Genomic DNA, 20,421 nt, shown 5'->3' on the forward strand with positions numbered 1-20,421 from the left:
GACCATAGCGACCCCGGCGCATCAATGACTGTATTTCCTCAATTGTTAACAGTTGTTGAAGAAGGAGGGCGGATCTTTTGGCGCGAGTCGAAATTTAATTTAAAATGTAATGTGGAAGCATTCCACCCCGTTACATCCTAAACACGGCAGAATAGACAAGCTTTAATTTAATAACAAATAGATATTCAGATTGTGTTGACCAGAGAAATCAGATTTAGGAAAAGATTCCAGTTTTAATTAGTCTCAGGTATGCCGAATATTATTTAAAAATTGCGAACTTAACAGCTTATCCCGAAAACTAACAACTAAAAAATACGTTTCGACAAGATAAAAAACAAATAGTCCGAAATAAAGCTTTCTTAACGATGTTATGTCCACTTAATTATTGACTTCTCGCTAAGTAAATTAAAAATGTTAAAAAATTCTGAAAGTAATTGGTTTTGGTCCGGTTTCCGAAAACTGAGTTTTCAGTAGATGTTGACGTTTTGAGGTCCTAGGAAACTATTCTGACTCATTTCAAGATGATGTCCGAGCGTATGTATGTGTGTGTGTAAGCTTGCTATAACTTTTATTATTAATTGATCAGAACGGTTCTTGCGGCAATCGAAAGAGCTTGTTGGCCATCATCTTTCCTGAGAATTTCAGATCGATCGATCAATTAAACTCTAAGGTATAAAAGAAAAACGAAAAAAAAAAATATTTTTTTTTGTTTTTATAAAATTTCTCAGAAATAACTCCATCGATTGATTTCAAAATTCAATCAGCTCTAGAACCCAACAAAATGCGTCGATTGCCACCTTAACCAGCAAAATCGATTTATTCGTTCAAGAGATATCGCTGGAGAAAGAAATAGTAAAAAACGGTTTTTCCCAAATATCTTGGAAACAGCTCAACTGATCGATCTCAAATTTTGAACAGTTCTAGGGTGTAATTAAACCTGTCAATTGCCACCTCAACCATCAAAATCGGTCAATTCGTTCGAGAGATATCATTGGAGAAAAAAATGGTAAAAACGTTTTTTTTCGAAAACAATGGCATACAAGAGCATTTTCGAGCTCGAAAATGTATTCACAACAGCGGGAAGTTTTGGGGCTGGTCCGCTGGCTCAACCGACAAACAGATTTTTTTTTTTATTTTCATTTTATTTCATATTTCTTGAATAAATTTATGTAACCTCTCTTTACAAAAAGACGCGAAAATGCAGCGTCAGTTTTAATATCATTTATGCGTGTAAAAGTAGTGGAAGGATTTTTACAATAACGACCGATGAATAATTAAAAACGTCATCATTTTCCACCAATGCCAATAATTTAATTAATTACATCAAACATCAAATAAAGTTTTTAAATAGCCTGAGCACCATGGCTCAGGGCCTTAGTCGAATATCAGATCTTGTGATCTTGAGTCCTACGGACCGCGAATAACGAAATGGCGAAAATTTCGTGAATCTTATTGCAGGAATCCGCCTTTGCGTCGAAGAGTCAATAAGGAATATTTAAATCAAATCAATAACTAAATCTAAACTATCTATTATAAATTCTCAATCATCGGTAAAAAATTCGCTTCGATTGAATAGTGATACAAAATAAGAATAATATGTAATCCAATCTCGAGTCGATTCAGTTTTACGCATATAAGCCTTCGGGGCCCAACAAAGACACATAATACAATAAAATTGTATTCTTAAAAATTTTGAAAAATTCTAGTGTATTAGTGAAGATCAATTAAAAATATTGTAATTGAAACGTTTAAGGGGTTAGGGGTACTCAGGGGTATGAAAAAATGATGATTTTCAATAATTTTTTTTTTGTAGTTAATTACTTTATTTGACAAAAATAAAAACATAGCTTTATTAGAACACGTTTCGATTTGACTTCACGAAAATTTCAAAAAAAAAAATTAATAATTCAAAAAGTTATCGCTGTTTTTGTAGAGCCCGTTCCTCCCGAAGTCCTTTGCGGTGATCATCATAAGTCCTTGGAGATTCATCTAAAATCAATCGGACAAGAAAAATTAGTTTTATTAATAGATAATCTTGTGCCTGATCGAAGCTTTTTTTTTTTTTTTCGAAATTAACAAAATGGCGGCCTCAGGAAATTTTTTTCAAATTTTCGAGAAAAAAACCGACAGTTTATTGTTAAAAAAAAATCGAAATTTTGAAAAAAAAAAAAAATCCTTCGATCAGGCACGAGTTTTTAATGTATTTCAAAAGTACAATAAATTTTATTGAAATCTACCGAGCAGTTTTTAAGTTACAGTGATCACCAGTTCAGAAAACATAGTTTTGAGAAAAACGCATTTAAAGTTTTGCTATGGATTTATGTCGAATTATAAGAATTATTTAATAACTTACACTGAGTCATCTATTCCTGGACCATATAATAGCTCTTCAGCCGACATAGCAGCTTCCAAAATATCGATTTGCTGGTGCCTACGTTGCAATCGACCTTCTCGGGTGTTATCATTAGCGCGCTTATCTGCTACTTTGATACGTGCAGCATCCATTCTTTCTGCATACCGATGAGAATTAGGCCCACAATTAAGTCCTAGTGTATTCATCAAGACTAATAATGAATTTATACCCTCATTAAATATACACATAGCAACGTATGCAGCTATTTGTACGATGGTAAAACTAGTATTTACCGTTTTTGGGCATATTTTCCATACTAGTTGGTTAAAGCTTTCATTATTATTCTGATTGAATCCACCTACACATCTTGAAAGTAAATTTTCATTACTAAGATCTTCGTATATAGGCTTGATAGCTTTTAAAACATCAGAAGGTAAAGGAGAATAATCGTGAGAAAAGGTATCAAGCTCTCCTCTTGCTTCAGCGCGCTGGTAAGAGCACCAAGATTCTTCGCCTTTTGGACACATATCATGATTCGGTTTTTCATCACTCGAGCCGTAGTGATAAAAGGTTGCCATTATAGCAGATTTCATATTTTCAATAGAATCACAATGCCGGCGTATTGCTAAACCATAGTACACAGTTAGTTTGTCTATTAATTTTCCTGTGAGCTTACCTCGACCACCAAGACCTTTTTGTTTACTCTTCAGCGTACGTAATCGACTCCCCATCCGCTTTTGGACATGCCCTATACATTCCTTTTTATTTACAGTTGTATTTTCGTAAGGATCTGATTTTATAATTCCTGAATAGGTCTTGGAGTCACCATCACCAATATAGTTGGCATACTTAACTCCATATTTAGTTTCAGAATACGAAAACATTTCGACCATCGCATCCACCTCCATTTTCCCAGAAGACCCTTGATGATTAGCAGAACACACATCTTCATGCGATTGATACCATTCCTCGAACTCAACAGTATTTGTTTTTTTTTTCCAATACTCACATAGCTTACAATATGCACTTTTAATGTTTATGTCAAGAATCTTTCCAGTAAAATAGCCAATTATAGAAGAAACTCCAAATGACGATGTATATCCCCGTTTTTGCCAGGTTCCATCTCCCGATACAGTTAGATGATTTATATCTTCATTTTCAGTTGTTGGCATTGCTTGCTTTTCTTCATTCACAGCTTTCGTCATGAAGGTTTCTGCGACGGCTTTACTACAATTCAAAATCTGTTTCAGTAAAATTGTATGCGTAGATTTATCTAAAAAAGACGGCATGTCCATCAGGCCGCAAAACTTGCACAATCCTTCGTATCCTATTCCTAGTATTCTCATTACAAAAATGAAACGTCTGTTTATTTCATAAGAATGCCCAACGAAAGAACAGGAAGGAATATATTCATTTCCACAGTTATTACATGCAACTACAATTTTGAATCCCAGCCCACGTGTACTTGCTGTTTGAAACACTACATTTCCATCACATTTTTTACATTTTATAAGAGCAGAAATTGCAGTGAATACCTGAATAAAATTTATTATTCGAAATTCAGTACTGCTGTCTTCAGGTACATCATCTTCAGTGTTTTGTTTTAATTTTTTAGAAGATGTACTCTGAATACTTTCATCACGTTCGGCTGTTTTCGGATTAAAAACATTCTTTCTTTTGACTGAACGCGACTTATTAATTTTTTCAGAACTCCGAAGTTCTCTTGAAACCTTTCTAGAATCACGTCCCATGGTTAATAATTTAATTCACTTGAGAAATAATTTATCACAAAACTATCGACTGATCAGTGCAACGACTACAGGTATACTGGCAACCAAAAATTATTTTTCAGTTCTTGTACTACCTACAAATTGTGAATATATGTAGAAGGATATATATATATATATATATATATATATATATATATATATATATATATATATATATATAATTATAAATACATTAAAATGGGGAGATATTCATGACAATGAAACCCGAAAGGTCGGTTGCTTGCAGCTGTTTCTAGCTACCTGCTCTCGAATGCCACGTAGCACCCGAGCGTCCTTTGGTCATTGTTAAATAACTCGAAAAGAATTTGTCGGATTCACTTCAAATTTTCACACAATATTTTTAAAATATTATACTTTAAGAAAATGCAAAAAAAAAAAAATCGATTTTTTGAAAATTCTGACTACCCCTAACCCCTTAATAAAAGACAAAAGATCATAAACTTCAACCTTGCGAGTTTCATTTGAAAGTAGCACATAATACTTTATCCTACCCCAGTCGCGTCCATTCAACCAAATCCTTCAGAAGACGGCTAAGTGAGCCGCAAAGTCCTGGAGATAAAACCTGCCATGCTAGAAGAAATAATCATCTAAAGGTAAGTGAGAAACAATTTTAATATCTTTTCTTTTTATTGATCGATTTGTAAATGCAACGTGACCAAGCTCAAGATCGTTTAGGTTTGTACTCTTTGAAAAACCCACAATAAATAATAAATATAGGGAGAAAAAATCTTCGTCGTGTTCTTTATAGTTGTCCGCAAATTCCAAATCACTCGTCAGAATTTTCCTTTCGCTACCAAAAGGAGAAATCCTAGATAATAAATTTAAATTACAGCGGTGGACATAACAACGACAATAAACTTCCCCTGAATCTTTTTTCGCTCCATTTATTGTCCAATTATCGGCAAACCTGCGTTGAACTAAATTTAAAAAAATCGTCTTTTACAATAAACAATAAACATCAGGAAGAAACAAAATTATTTTATTACGTTCTCCCATTCTCTTTAAAAAAAATCTGTTTATCGGTTGACCCTGCGGGCCAGCCCCAAAACTTCCCGCGTTTACGAGCTCCTTAAGCTCGAAAACATTGTTGTGAATACATTTTCGAGCTCTTCGAGCTCGAAAATACTTTTGTGTGCCATTGTTTTCGAAAAAAACCGATTTTAGCATTTCTTTCTCCCTTGATATCTCAGGAACGAATTGACCGATTTTGATGGTTGAGGCGGCAATCGGCGTATTTTATTGAGTTCTAGAGCTGATAAAATTTTGAAATTGGTTGGTTGAGTTGTTTCGAAGATATTTTCAAAAAACCGTTTTTTACCATTTCTTTCTCCCGCGATAACTCTCGAACGAATACTCCGATTGAGATGGCTAAGGCGGCAATCGACGCGTTTTATCAAGTTCGAGAGCTGATTAGATTTTGAAGTTGATCGTATAAGTCATTTCTGAGAAATCAATAAAAAACTAAAAAAAAAAATTTTTTTTTTCGTAATTCGCCAATATTTTCGAGTCTATTTGATAAAATGATCTGAAATTTTCAGAAAAGTTGATGGCCAACAAGCTCTTTCGATTGCCGCCTTAACCATCCAAATTGGTTCATTAGTTAAAAAGTTATAGACCGGTCACACACACACACACATACACACACACACACACACACACACACACACACACACACACACACACACACACACACACACACACACACACACACACACATACACACACACACACACACACACACACACACACACACACACACAAATACATACATACAGACACTTGGACGTCATTCTAAAAATAGTCAGAATTGCTTCCTAGGACTTTAAAACGTCGACATCTGATGAAATTTCGATTTTCGAAAATCGGGGTGAAAACAATAACTTTCCAATTTTACGAAAATCGTCGATTTTCTTAGCGGGAAGTTAAAAAAAACAGTTAGCTTGAATCAAGAAAAATATTCTGTTATCAGAAAACTCCTTATCTACTTAATTATGATTGGGCCTAGCGTGTGAGTATTTTGAATAAGCGCACCCGGTGACAAGTCGAAAAACTTATTTGAATGCTCGTTTGGGGTTACAGGTAGGGTAAGTGACCATCAGTGAAAAACTACCAAAGAACTTAAGCCACTTAAATAAAAGCACCTCTTTTGCAGAGAATCAAATTTCGTAAAAAATCGTGCTTTATCGTATTTCAATAGTGCAGTAGACTCACTAATCGGACTACTAATGATCACAACGAAACAATAGTCAACACTAATCACTTCCAATAGTGTTGCGAAATTTACTAGTCGGAGTACTAACGATCACTAATAAATACTTATCAACTCTAATAAATTTTCGATAGTGTTCATTATTTTTTTTCCATAAGGGAGGGGATGGTATTTTTTAACTTTACTAAGTAAAATAAGACATATGGTGGCGAAATTCTTTGATAAATTCATTATAAGTCTTATTGCAATAGACCAAATTCTGAAGAAATTTATTACCTAAAAATCAAAAATTCCATGGACATAATCATTTAAATCAATACAAAAATATTCATGACTAAAAAATGTGATTCCACAAATTCGACAATATTGCGTATTTTGAATATAAAAATTAGTTGTGTTCTCACGACTATTAAATTTCCATAAAAATAACATATTATTATCAGCGTAATCATCACCATCTCACCTCGCTCAGTATTTATTTAAAAGTACATAATAATATTATTATCATCGCCTCTTTTATTTCTACCTGTCGCGTCTTATACACTTATATTATATTATCGCTTGGCGAGATTTCGAAGTCGATGATTTGCATGAACACCGGAATTATAATTTTTTAATCAAGTTCAACAGATCTGTCTTAAAAACACCACAGATCTTTCAGCGCGTGACCGAGCTAATTTTTGTTTTTTTTTTTCTCAATGTCAATCATCGGTTATTCTCACACGCTGAGAATTTTATGGTAATGATTATCATCTCATGGTGGTAGAATTAATTTTTTTCTTCCGATACCTATTAATCTCATAATTATTATGAGCTTAACAATAATATCATATGTTAATAATTCAAACGGGTGTTAAGTTAGTAGAATAGTCATTATCATAAAAGTAGTAGCTATTATTATGTCACATTACAAATATTACAATCACTCGATGATATTTTTCACAATATAGCGATGGTAGTAGTCGCTATTTCCCCTCCTGGGTCAAAAATAAAACTTGATTTAGACTTGGTTTACCAAGTCGAAATTGGGAGCCGTTTTTCACAAGACCAACTCGACTTTTTTTACGAAGATGAAATACATTGAGTTTTCGCCTTGGTTTAGGCTTAACTGGCTTACTTAATCACGATTTAAGACGAAAAAGTTGAAATCAAGTCGAAGTTGACTTGGTTTAGACTTATTCGACTTAAAATATAAGGCGATAACGTCAAAACTAAGGTGAAATAATTTGTATATACAAAGGCGGAAGTAAGGCGAATAAATAACTTTTTTTCGACTTAGTTCAGCAAGTCAAAAGTAAGGTGAATGACTATCGTGCTCGAAGCAAAGGCGAATAAGTTCAAACTAAAATCAAAAAATATGAATAAGTAAAAATAAGTTGAAACTAAGATGAAAAAAAGTTCAAAAAGTTGAAAAAAATTTAATTTAAGTCGAAAAAGTCGAGATCTTATCGAAAAATCGTCGGCAAATCGATCACTTCAAAAGAAAATAAGGCGAAGCGAGCCTGAATCAAGTTCTATTTTTGACTCGGGCTTACGGAAAAAAATTAATGAACACTTATGAACACTATTGAAAATTAATTAGTGCTAATCTGGTTTATTAGTGATCGGTAGTGACCATTAGTACTCTGATTAGTGAATCTTACAACGCTATTGGGTGTGAATAGTGTTGGATAATGTTGCATTAGTGTTCATTATAAGCCAGAGTACTAATGGTTCATGCAACACACTATTGGAACGATTAGTTTTGAATGCCCTATTAGTATTTATTAGTACTCTGGTTAATGAATTTTGCAATATTGTTAGAAGTGATTACTGTTGGATTGTGATCATTAATACTCTAAATACTAATCTGGCAGCACTGTTGGAAGTGATTAGTGTTAAATAGCGTTTTATTACTAATCATTAGTAGTCTGATTAGTGAATCTTACAATATTACTGAACGTGATAAGTTTTATCAGGTTTCAATAGTGTTCATTAGTAATCCGAATAGTCGGTAATACTCTACTGTGAAATTCAAATTAATGACACTAAACAAATTAATGGCACTAAACGCACTAATGACACTAAACCATTCGTACGTGGAAAAACTAAAGCACCCTAGTAGAAATGAAATCGAGGTGCTGGCTAGGGCCTGATTAGTTTTACTAGATGTTAGCAATACTTAAGCATCAGTTGTAGGTGGCGCGATTTCTAGTTTTGCCTCGACATCGCTAGCGGGGGCCAAGTTTAAAATCTAGGCGGCCCTCGATTATTCCTACTTGGGCATTAGTGTTTCTCATTAGTGCTCATTAGTTTTTTCTGTGAATCGCGATTGTAATCATTACAAATTATATGGCAAGTGTTATGATCCCCGACGAGAATGATTGCCAACATGTACAAAAAATTCAAAAACATTCCACAACAACCAGTTTCTAATTAATTTTTTAGTGGATTGAGCAGTTAAAGTGTTTAATTCGTTATTTACTTTAGACTTTATTATATGTTAATAATGTTTATTTTCATTTCATTGGAAAATTCAAGAATTATACTTAAGTATATTATTAAAAGGCTGCTGAGTGCCTTTTGCTTACGTGATTTTAACTATTACCATTGCGGTATAGCAAAAATTGTTGCCTAAAATTAAAAATATTGCTGATTGTAATGTGAGTGATTACTATTGTTGGTGAGAGTGATTATTATTCGAAAATATTAATACACGGTAAGAAATGCATGGCGTTTAACACCATGCTGGTATGGTCTCAAGACAGATACTAAAATAGTATGTGAAATATTCCAAAACAGTATTGTAACGAGTCCCAGAAGTATGGCGTTATTTACTATACTGTATAGTACTGGAGCTATTGTATTGCTCACACGTATGCATAGAAGGCACGGTGAAACAGTATGGCCCTGAGACCCATACTACAATGCCAAAGGCACAATGCTACTAGTTTTTCCCGCCATAGTTTTTGGTGTGTCAATCAATATATACTATCGTATTACTGCCAAAACTATATAAAAGTAGTTAAACTAGGTTTATTTGCCAGAAGCATTGTGGATACGGCAACGCAGTATGGGCCTGACGGCCATACTGACATTGCGACGTCCGGGACAACTATCGCCAATGTTACTATTCTCGCAATGGTCGAATCATCTATGTATACAATTTTACAACGTATAAAAATCTTCGCTACTATACATAGTGATATCTGCAAAATATATTTTACCGTGTAGGTATCATCATATAAATGCTTTTAATAGCATTATTATGGGAAGTCCTAAAATTACTATACATTATAGTAACTTTTAAAAATCGTCATATACATCAATGCACACCATCATGTTTCCATCCATTCCTGGTTAATATTCAATCACGAAAAAAACCCAATAATAGTAATAGTAAAAAATTAATGACAGGGAAAAATACTAAACCTAATTCTCATTTGTAAACTCAGTTGGTAAACGTCCGACTAAAAAAAAGCTAAAATGGAATAAGTATGAAATACAAAAAAAGTGAATATAATATCGTACATATATATATGTATATATATGTGTATAATTTATAAAAAATATCTGACAGTAACATTATCTTAGGATCATTTTTATTCGCTAATCTCAGTTACGTCTCAATCAGTTTTTATCATGAACGCTATTAAACTTTTTTAGGAGGCTCGTCCAGACTCCTGCGGTCAAGTTTACACGAACGAGTGAGCACCTTTTCTTTTAAGTTGTCTGAGGTTGCCGCCAACGGCCGCGCCACTCGTCTCTTTTTATCTTTTCTCACTCTCACTCATTCTTCCTTACTTACATTTTTTTTATTTTTAACTTTTTATCTCTACTTGTTGTGCACAACCCGTATGTCAGTGGTGTGCATGTGTGTGTGTATGTGTAGAAAGACAGTAAACTTGCTCTTTTACTCTTATATTCTTACTCTTATTCTCGGTGTAACAAGTTGAGTCTACTTGGAGTCTTTAGCTTTCTTTTATCGTATGTGCACACCACAGGCTTTAAAGACTCGATAATGCTTGGGGCAACAGGTGTCGAATGGTGAATTATGTCCGCCTTATGCCTCGAATACAATCATTCATCTAATTCCAAATGATAACATCCTCCTTTACCTTCAGTTTCATTGTCGTTATTTTTTAGTGCCCAGAGAGATAAATTCGTTAACTAAATGAATTAATTACGCTCGACGAGTTTCTTATCTCTTGTCTACGGTCTATAGTCGATACATTAGAAATATGTTTGCATATATGTATGTATATATATGCAAACACACATACACACACATATATACATATGTATATATATATATATATATATATATATATATATATATATATATATATATATATATATATATATATATATATATATGTTAAAAAGGTGTATATTTGTTGGCTAAAATTGAACATCTCTTATGCAAGGTCAGGAATCGCCAGTGGGTAACAAAAAATAACTGGTACTTGAACTTGAGTCCACGCCAAAAAATAGCTTTTATCTACATACATACGTAAACGCCCACATTATAATATTTTTTATTTTTATTTACTTTATTTATTTTATGTGAAAACACGTTGTCTTTAAAACTCAATGTGCGAAATATATATTTTTATTTTTTGCGTACGCATATGAGTGTTGTATATTTTATTAATATGCTTGTATAAATAAATTCGTGTGTCGTTATACTATGACCTTACTCGATGACGCGAGATAATTCTCGTAAGTTCTTTCAATTTATATACAAGATATGTATATATATATATATATATCTACAGGGTGATCCAGAATTACTTTCACAGCGAGAAAATTTAGATAGAGGAGGTGATTCTAAGCATGCAGTTCCTTTGCCACTTTTGAAAATTTTGAGTAGTTTTTGAGTTATTCAACATTTTAATTGACCAATCATATGTGACGACTGGAATTTAAAAAAAAGTAAAAAAGAATAAATATTAAGTTTGGCAACGACGCAATTATTAACTTCAAGTCATCCATAAATTTTTTATTTCAAAAAGTTCGAATTCTGCAAAAGTTTGAAGAACGAAAACAAAATACGCAATCGCAACCTCAAATATACTCTTCTCATACATTTTTTAAATTTAATGACTGAGAATTGTGAATAATACACTGTAAAAAATCACCGGGGTGTCCAAGCGGTGTAGGTGTTAAAATTATCGGTGTTAAATTTACCCCCGAAAGCGGTGTGAAAATAACGCCGCCACCGGTGTAAATATTCTGTACTGGTGTTAAAATAACGCCGCCACCGGTGTAAATATTCTAGACCGGTGTTAAAATAACGCAGCCGCCGGTGTAGATATTCTTTACCGGTGTCAAAATATTTTACTTTGTGAATATTTGTACTTACTCGATCACTATACTTGTTAATAAATATATTTTTTATTAATTTTCATAAAGAACTGACATTTTTTGTGTTTTATAATCTTTAAAGTTAATACTCCAAGCGGACGCTATTTACCTCAATTTTACACCGGTTACCTCGCTTTTACACCGGTTTTACTCCGCTTTTACACCGGTTACCCCGATTTAACACCGGTGTTTTTAACACCGGTGTATTACTCCTCCTATACCGGTGTAATTTCATTTTTACACCGGGCGGAGTTAAAACGAGTCCATTTTTAACACCGCTCTTCTAACAGTGTAATTATGCTTTCATCATTAGAGTCTGGACCACGGACAGTTGAAGCACAATTATGTTTTTGGGGCATTCCACGCTAAATCGATCACTTTTGAAACAAACCCCTTCTGATTTCACAAATAATTTTTTTTATTTTCTATCTCACTAAAGGCGTTTCTCATAATTTTTTAAAATTATCTTACCCAATCAAAAAAAAAAAAGTTACGAATTTTTGAAAAAAATTTTTCTTTTATTTTCAAAATTCCATTACTTTGGCAAAAATAGACTTATCTGGACGTTTTTTTTTTTTTTTTACATTTTGTCTTAAATATTGTCTTATTTTCAGTCTTGGAATTTAAATTACTGTCAGTTTTGAATATCGTCTTATCTGCAGTGGTAATTTTTTTTTACTTTATATCTTGAATTTTGTAATACTTTTCATCTTGAATTTCAGTGGTGAATTTTCTTCACTTTCTTGTCTTGAATTTTGTTTTACTTTTTGTCTTAAATTGTGTTTTACTATTTTTCTTAAATGTTGACTCACGTTTTGTTTGAAGTTTCGTCTTAAATTGTATCTTCCTATTTGTCTTACTTTTTGTCTTGAATTTTGTCTTACTCTTTGTCTTGAATTTTTGTTTTACGTTTTGTCTTGAATCTTGTCTTACTTTTTGTCTTGAATGTTGTCTTACTTTTTGTCTTGAACTTCGTCTTACTTTTTGTCTTGAATGTTGTCTTACTTTTTGTCTTGAATTCCGTTTTACTTTTTGCCTTGAATGTTGTCTTACTTTTTGTCTTGAATTTCGTTTTACTTTTTGTCTTGAATGTTGTCTTACTTTTTGTCTTGAATGTTGTCTTACTTTGTGTCTTGAATTTCGTCTTACTTTTTGTCTTGAATTTGGTCTTATTTTAAGTTCTGATTTTTATCATTTCTGGTCTTGAAATTTGTGTTATTCTCAACCTCGAATTTTGTCTTTGATTTTGACTTCTTATAAGTCTTAAATTTTGTCTTATTTCTGGTCTTGAGTTTCATCTTATTCTCAGTCTTGAATTATGATTTCTTAGAAGGCTTCAATTTTGAAAATAAGAGAAAAATTTTTTCAAAAATTCGTAACTATTTTTTTTTTTGATTGGGTAAGATAATTTTAAAAAATTATGAGAAACGCCTTTAGTGAGATAGAAAATAAAAAAAATTATCTGTGAAATCAGAAGGGGTTTGTTTCAAAATTGATCGATTTAGCATGGAATGCCCCAAAAACATAATTGTGCTTTAATTGTCCGTGGTCCTGACTCTAATGATGAAAGCATAATTATTATTCACAATTCTCAGTAATTAAATTTAAAAAATGTATGATAAGAGTATATTTGAGGTTGCGATTGCGTATTTTGTTTTCGTTCTTCAAACTTTTGCAGAATTCGAATTTTTTGAAATAAAAAATTTATGTATGACTTAAAGTTAATAATTGCGTCGTTGCCAAACTTAATATTTATTCTTTTTTACTTTTTTTTAAATTCCAGTCCTCACATATGATTGGTCAATTAAAATGTTGAATAACTCAAAAACTACTCAAAATTTTCAAAAGTGGCAAAGGAACTTCATGCTTAGAATCACCTCCTCTATCTAAATTTTCTCGCTGTGAAAGTAATTCTGGATCACCCTGTATATACAATTTTTTTTATTCACTTTTTATTTTCAATTAGGCTAACCGCATTTAATGACCAGCTCATGAGAATTTCGTATTTATAAATAACTTGAGATTTAAATTATTTTATTATTAACTTTTGTAAGATAGGGGAGGGCTCAACCGAATGGGGAACCAGAAAATATTATTAAAAAAATTGATTAATTAATTTTGTATTCGAATTACCAGCAAATTGAGACATGTGCCGATGAACCAATAATCAGTATTTTACGCGGTAAAAAATCGGGAGTGAATCCTTTTTTTTTGAGCAGAGTGATTTCGGAGTGACGCGGATTTCATTTCAATTCGCATTCACTCCGGTCCAAAGTTTTAATACAGAATAAATTTATATTTAATGCACGGAGAAAAAAATGTAGTAAATGTTACTGAAAAATATGAGAATAATTACTAAATTTAGATAGTAATCTTGAAACGCTTATGATTTATATGAAAAAATCATAAACAAATAAGTATATTTTACAACCCGGGAAAAAATGTTTTTATAAAATTTTCTGAAATAATATAAAATACTATACAATTTTATAAAATTTTGTAAGATTTTATAAGATTTTACAGCAAAATTTTATAAAAATTCATACAATTTTATAAAATTTTATAAAATTCAATAAAATTTTATAAAGTAAGCTCTGAGTAAGGAACGTAATAAATAAATGTAATTTTATAAAATTGTATAAAATGTAATGAAATTTTATAAAGTTTTATACAATTGTATTAAATAATATAAAATTTTATACTATTTTATAAGACTGTACAGCAAAATTTTATAGAATTTCATATAATTTTATTAAATTTCATAGAATCTTATAAAATTTTATCAAATTTTTTATGGTATGATCTTAAAAGGGAAGTAATAATTAGATAAAATTTTATATAATTGTACGAAATTTTATAAGATTTTATAAAATTGTATAAATTTTTATACAATTTCATAAAATTTTATAAATTTTTATACTATCTTATACAATTTTATATAGTTAGATCTTAGTGAGGGAAGTAATAATTGAATGAAATTTGATATAATTGTATGAAATTTCATAAAGTTTTATACGGTTTCATAAAATTTTATACAATTTTATAAAGTAATTCCTTAGAAGAGAAGTAATATTTAGATGAAATTTTATAAAATTTTATAAAGTTGTAGACGATTTCATAAAATTATGTGCAATCTTAAAATATCTTATACAAATTTATACAATTTTATAAAGTATTATCTCAAAAGGGAAGTAATAATTACATAAAATTTTATATAATTGTATGAAATTTTATAAAATTATATAAAATTTTATAATATTTTATAAAACTTTAGAGAATTTGATGTCACTATTGCATCTAGTGTGGGGTAGCATTTCATAAAATTTTGCACAATTTTAAAAAGTCTATTACAAATTATTAAAAAATTGTTAGAAATTCAAAGTTAATAAATAGACAAAATTTTCAATGGCCATAAAAAAAAAATTTCATTTTTGCAGGCAAAATATACCCGAGTCGAAAAGTTTCAGCATTAATTCAGACTGAATGAACTGCTAACCGACTGTAGAAAAATATAAAAAGTGGCTATTTAAAATACATTAAAAAATGAGTCTGAACTCAGACTGAAAGGTCGGCATATTTCACTTTTCAGGACCATCAGGCTGAAATTAAGCTTGAAAATAAAATCAATTAGTCAGGCTATTCAGTTTGACAAAAGCGTCAAATCAGGCTCTTCAGGTTAAAAATATGCTTAATTATAGCAGTGTGATCAGCTTCAAATCAGTGCAGAATTAAGGTTCTTCAGGTTGAAATTATGCTCTATAATAGCAGTGTGATCAGCTTGAAAACAGTTTAAAATTAAGGCTTTTCAGATTGATGTTAGGTTCACCAATAATAGCGTAATAAGCTTGAAGTTAGGTTGAATTTATTTCAATATATTTATTTTGATGTAATTAAAATTCTCATAATAACAAAAAAGTGTGTAAAATTTATGAATTACAGTTGAAAAAGATTTAAAAACAAAATTTTTCGACTTAAGAATTAAATAATGCTCAAAACTATTGCGGATCGTCTTGTTCTTTGCTCAGGCTTTTCTTCCTGTAACATCTTTTGTTCGAAATTTTATGGTTAATTTCGGCAATGAGGGCAGTTCTTTTGATTAAATCTTCTGGAGCCCTCCCCTGATTAATCCACACTGCAGTTAAAAATATTATCATTAGTTATTAATATAAATTATCCTCAAATTAATATATTATAACCTTACCTAATAATCCATCAAACAATGTTTTATTAATTTTCGGGCGAGAACCACATTTACTTCCGGTAGCAGAAAAATTACCCATATGGTCTCCGTACACAGCTAGCATGACTTCTTTAACAATAGTTTTCCAGCAACCTGTTTCTTCATACTTGAATTGTATCAAAGCTTTAAGATTTTTACTGATGTAAAATTTTTTTCCTGGTGCTATTTCAACCTATCAAAAGTAAAATGAGGTAAAATAATTCTATGTTTATTTTTTAAGTGAACTGATTAAAAACTGATTAAAATCTTACTTGATCTTCACTGGCTTGCAGAAATTTAGGTGGAATCTAAATAAAATTAAATAATATCATTTTACGGATTTATGGCATAAAATAATAAAACTAAATACATTTTTAATAATTACTAACTTTTCGACTAATTCAATAATATTATTCAAAATAATTAATTACCTGAAACGAATTATCAACAATGTTTCTATTTTTTTCTTGATCCAAATAAGATCTTTTAAACGACAGATAAATTTGTTTCTGAATCCAGACATCTCGTGCTGAAACTAGAAATCAAAAAATGAATTTGATTTATATTGAACCATATTTATTTTATAAGTGAATTAAACTTACGCTTTCCGTGAGGAATCGTAGCGACTAATTCAGTTGTTATTGGGAGACTTTCTTCATCTACATCATAAGATGAACTATCTGATTCGTCTACTGTACTATTTTTTGCAATCTTACTCGAATCTGAACTTTGTTAATGACAAGATGGCACAGTTAACATTGCTTGCCGGCTTCGATAAGATGTAGAAACTTTTTCACAGTCATTTTTTTTCCAAGGATCCGAGTAATAGTTTCAGATGTAGAACCGGCATAATACTGTCGTGTTGGTAAAGATACACTATTACCTGAGTCAAAATTTTCTTTATTCGCTGGTAAGTCATCACCAAAAGTCGTCCATGATTTCGTTTCGTATGCTCAAGAGTCATGGGTATTTACAGCTGGTAATGTATATATACAGCTCTTATTCAGTTCTGATTCAGATGGTTCTGTAGTTGTAATGGTATAGCGAGAATTTATTGGTACGTTGTTGATTACTGTTGGTGTGTGTTTGTTTAAACATGAACTGACTGTTACATACGGAGAAGTATCCGTTAAATGGGGGTAAAAAAGTGACGTTGACAGTGAATTATGTAAAGAATTAGATACATCGTAAGTTGATTCTGGTGGAATTACATGGGCTTGCAGTTGTGTAATAGTGTAATCTATTGGCGTGTTCGTTGCTGAGGTACTAGCAATGACAGGTGAATCCGTAACATTTTTAAATGGTTCCTGATGTTTCATAGATGGTGATATATTAGAACTATTTTCCACTCGTAAATTATTTTTAATTGCTTGAGTTGGGGTATCATGTTCTAAATTAAGCGGTGAGTCATTACTTTCTAAAGCTGGGACATCATGTTTTGCTTGAGACGATTCATGATCACATACTTGACCAGATAATAAGTTATCAATCGACAGAGATACCTGATGAGCTTTTGATGAAGACTGGTCTTCTTTCAATTTAGCTGGAATATCTAGTGCTGTGGAAGTAACTGATGTACTTTTTTGTGTAATATATCCGACAGTAGTAGCAATTTTGGTTAACGAGTCAAATTTTAAGCGTTTGTACGACTCAAAAATACTTTTGTCTTGACTAATTCTCTCGTCTATTATTCTCTTATTAGAATTGAGTACAGCTGATTTTTCCTTTGAGTCACACACATCATCGGGTAAAACTTTGTTTGCTGCTTTGTTTTTCGCATCCTGGACAAGTGATGATAGATTTTCTTCTTGAATTGCTTTTTGTTGCAGCTCTTTTTCATTTTCTTAAAGGAAAGTTAAATAAAATAGTATGAAGTGTGTATGAGTTCCAAATATTGTTATGATAGAGGTTGAATCAAATTTATTTTTACTTATTAAGGGTAAAACTAACATGATTGTGATTGAAACGTATTAATAATAAGTAATAAATAAATTTTAATGAGTAATTAATTAATTTTTTCTAATTAATGTTTGTACTTACCTCCTATGTCTATCAATTTAGTTTCTACTTTATGGTATTTTATCACTTTCTCAATCTCTCTATTTTTAATTGGGATTGTTGACAGTGGTACAACAAAATGCTTCTTTGTTCGCATACACCAAAGACTAGCGTATTTTTTCTTCCCTCGGCCTCGACCCATGTTATTTATAAAAACTTATTCACGTTATCTATTAAAAAATACTCAAAAACCGTGTGAGGTTATAATAAACTGTTACTATGATACAGACCAAGAAAAATTATTAATTGAAGAACTTATTACGAAAATTACTATTTTCTTTACTTAATTTTAGCTAATTGAAATATTCTTTTCAATATGTATTTATTATTTGATTTGACGAAAATTCAAGGTTGATCAACGCAAAGTTACGAGTAAGTTTAGAAGACGCCAACAACCAACATGGAGGATAGAACTCTTAAGTTTTACTCTATGTACAACCTCAGTATAACGGCGTTTTATTTTTTACAAATGGCGGTCTCTAGTCTGATTATATGAATTTAAAAAATACTAGAAATACGTAAATTAATTTTGATTATAAGTAACAACATTTAATTTAATTTTACGACTATAAATGAATATATTTATAATTTTGCATTGTGATTTATCATTTGAATAAGTTAATAATAATATGTAATATTTAGTGTAAAAAAAACGTTCCAATAGACCCAGTCGATAATAGAGAGAACTACTATACAAGCTGCTTACACGAACTTCAGTACCTCGTGATCTTTATTCGTAATCAGTTTTTGGAGTGTTTAGAAGTGACAAATACGGGACTTTTTTCTATTTTTTTCATTTTTTGTTGTCATTTAAAAGTTACTACTGATGTCTCGGAAGTTGATGGAAAACCTCCTGAATCATCGGCAATATAATAATCGGTTGAGGCCTTTTATCAATCATTAATATAGAAGTCGCTGGCAATGCTCCATTTGAACATAACCAAGCTTTAGAAGATAATAATCATCAGAATAATGATAACCAGGTAGACATTATTGGACCTCAAAATTTGCAGATTGATCATCAAGAACCATTACCACCGGAGTAAGTGTTTCAAATTTTTTTTTTTTTTATCATTCAGAAACTCAAAAAATTTTTTTTTCTTGACGATGATAATGTATTTGTAATATTAATGACGTCAATTATTAATTTATTAAATATATACTTTTTTTTCATTAGCAATGACGATCAGCGAGAATTGATACCCGACTTCGAAGATTTTTATAATAGGTTGCAACAAAATGATGGTGATGATAACGAGTAAGAAACTTTGATATATTTCTCATCAATGAAACATTCGTAAAGACTTTCTATTTCTTGGCTATAAATTTAATTCATTTACTTTATAGATTGCTGTATGAATTTCAACGGCACCAATATCCAGGATTTGATAATCAAGATCAAAATCTACATTTAAACTTTGACAATAACATTTTTGAAATACCAATCAGAAGAAATCATGATTCTGATGATGAAGATGGAGAACTACCAGACCAAAATAATGATGACGATAACCATCCTTTATATTTGGGAGCTGGAATATCAAAGCGAGAGAGTATGTTAGTAATTTTAGCGATGAGTTTGAAACACCACTTATCAATGACATGCATTGAAGATTTAATAAGAGTTGTTGAATTACATTGCCTACGTCAAGAACTTATTAAAAACAGTTTGCATAAATTTCAAAAATATTTTAATTTTGACAAAGAAACTGTTAAAAAACATTTTTATTGTCCATCCTGTGCAAATCAACTTAATAACGTGAATGACTTATGCCTTATGTGCCCTCAAACAAAAAGTTCATTCTTTTTAGAGTTACCAATTACCAATCATTTGAAGGAAATGTATAAAAGAGAATATTTTTATAATTCCTTACATAATAAATTCGATCGACCAATTTTTGATGATAAAATAGCTGATATATATGACGGAGAATTATATAAATCTTGGATTAATAATGGTTTCTTATCAAATTGGTACATTGATGGTGTGCCAGTATTCAAATCCTCGAAAGTTGGTGCTTGGCCAATTTACTTTACTATTAATGAATTACCGTTCGAGGAGAGAAAAAAAATCACAATACTTTATTGTTAGGACTGTGGTATGGTGATAAAAAACCACACTTTAATACTTTTTTTTACGCCTTCCGTCCTTTATTTGAAAGTTTACTGGCTGCAATCAAAGTGACATGTCCCAGAGGTAATGAAATAACTGTGAGAGGTGTACTGTTGATGGGAGTATGTGATTTACCAGCCAAAATAGATTGCTTAAACTTTGTGAATTTTAATTCTAAATACGGATGCCCGGTTTGTTTTTTTGAAGGGCAAATTATGCAACTGGGTCCTCGATCGTACTTACAAGTATACCCATACTGTGATAACTTTGAACTACGGACTTCAAGAACCTGTGAAGATTTCGCTTTACAAGCTACTCCTGATAATCCACGAT

General features: G+C 31.2%; 2 protein-coding genes and 1 long non-coding RNA gene across 4 annotated transcripts; 1 reads left to right on the top strand and 2 right to left on the bottom strand.

The window, feature by feature from the left end:
• Window positions 1–1,765: 1,765 nt before the first annotated feature.
• Window positions 1,766–4,222, bottom strand: LOC130676330 (uncharacterized). Of its 2 annotated transcripts, XR_008991409.1 has the most exons (3): window positions 2,647–4,222; window positions 2,354–2,546; window positions 1,766–1,989 (listed from the first exon to the last, which is right to left on the bottom strand). XR_008991409.1 is itself a non-coding variant. In XM_057482502.1 (2 exons), the coding sequence occupies exons 1-2, from the start codon at window positions 4,102–4,104 to the stop codon at window positions 1,986–1,988; spliced, it is 1,755 nt and encodes a 584-aa protein (XP_057338485.1). In that variant the 5' UTR covers window positions 4,105–4,222; the 3' UTR covers window positions 1,766–1,985. The 2 variants fall into 2 exon arrangements, 1 of the variants encoding a protein (XP_057338485.1); XM_057482502.1 differs by having other exon boundaries at window positions 2,354–4,222.
• Window positions 4,223–15,578: 11,356 nt separating this feature from the next.
• On the bottom strand, window positions 15,579–17,336 carry LOC130676483 (uncharacterized). The gene is made up of 5 exons (XR_008991416.1): window positions 16,520–17,336; window positions 16,349–16,452; window positions 16,190–16,225; window positions 15,900–16,110; window positions 15,579–15,830 (listed from the first exon to the last, which is right to left on the bottom strand). It is a non-coding gene; the product is annotated as an uncharacterized LOC130676483 (long non-coding RNA).
• A 1,039-nt stretch (window positions 17,337–18,375) lies between these two features.
• On the top strand, window positions 18,376–20,067 carry LOC130672919 (uncharacterized). The gene is made up of 4 exons (XM_057477713.1): window positions 18,376–18,418; window positions 18,861–19,017; window positions 19,153–19,233; window positions 19,323–20,067. Exons 1-4 carry the CDS (start codon window positions 18,376–18,378, stop codon window positions 20,065–20,067), a joined length of 1,026 nt encoding a protein of 341 aa, XP_057333696.1.
• The last annotated feature ends 354 nt before the right edge of the window (window positions 20,068–20,421 follow it).

The sequence above is a fragment of the Microplitis mediator genome, chromosome 1, assembly GCF_029852145.1.
Source record: "Microplitis mediator isolate UGA2020A chromosome 1, iyMicMedi2.1, whole genome shotgun sequence".
Lineage (NCBI taxonomy): Eukaryota > Metazoa > Arthropoda > Insecta > Hymenoptera > Braconidae > Microplitis > Microplitis mediator.

What these genes read in the sequence shown, in the direction of transcription:
- LOC130676330 (XM_057482502.1), bottom strand. Translation starts at nt 4,104, where the DNA reads ATGGGACGTGATTCTAGAAAGGTTTCAAGAGAACTTCGGAGTTCTGAA.
- LOC130672919 (XM_057477713.1), top strand. Translation starts at nt 18,376, where the DNA reads ATGGAGGATAGAACTCTTAAGTTTTACTCTATGTACAACCTCA. An exon ending in CAAGAACCATTACCACCGGA is followed by an intron (nt 19,018 to 19,152) that starts GTAAGTGTTTCA and finishes TTTTTTCATTAG; the next exon opens with CAATGACGATCAGCGAGAAT. An exon ending in AATGATGGTGATGATAACGA is followed by an intron (nt 19,234 to 19,322) that starts GTAAGAAACTTT and finishes TTTACTTTATAG; the next exon opens with ATTGCTGTATGAATTTCAAC.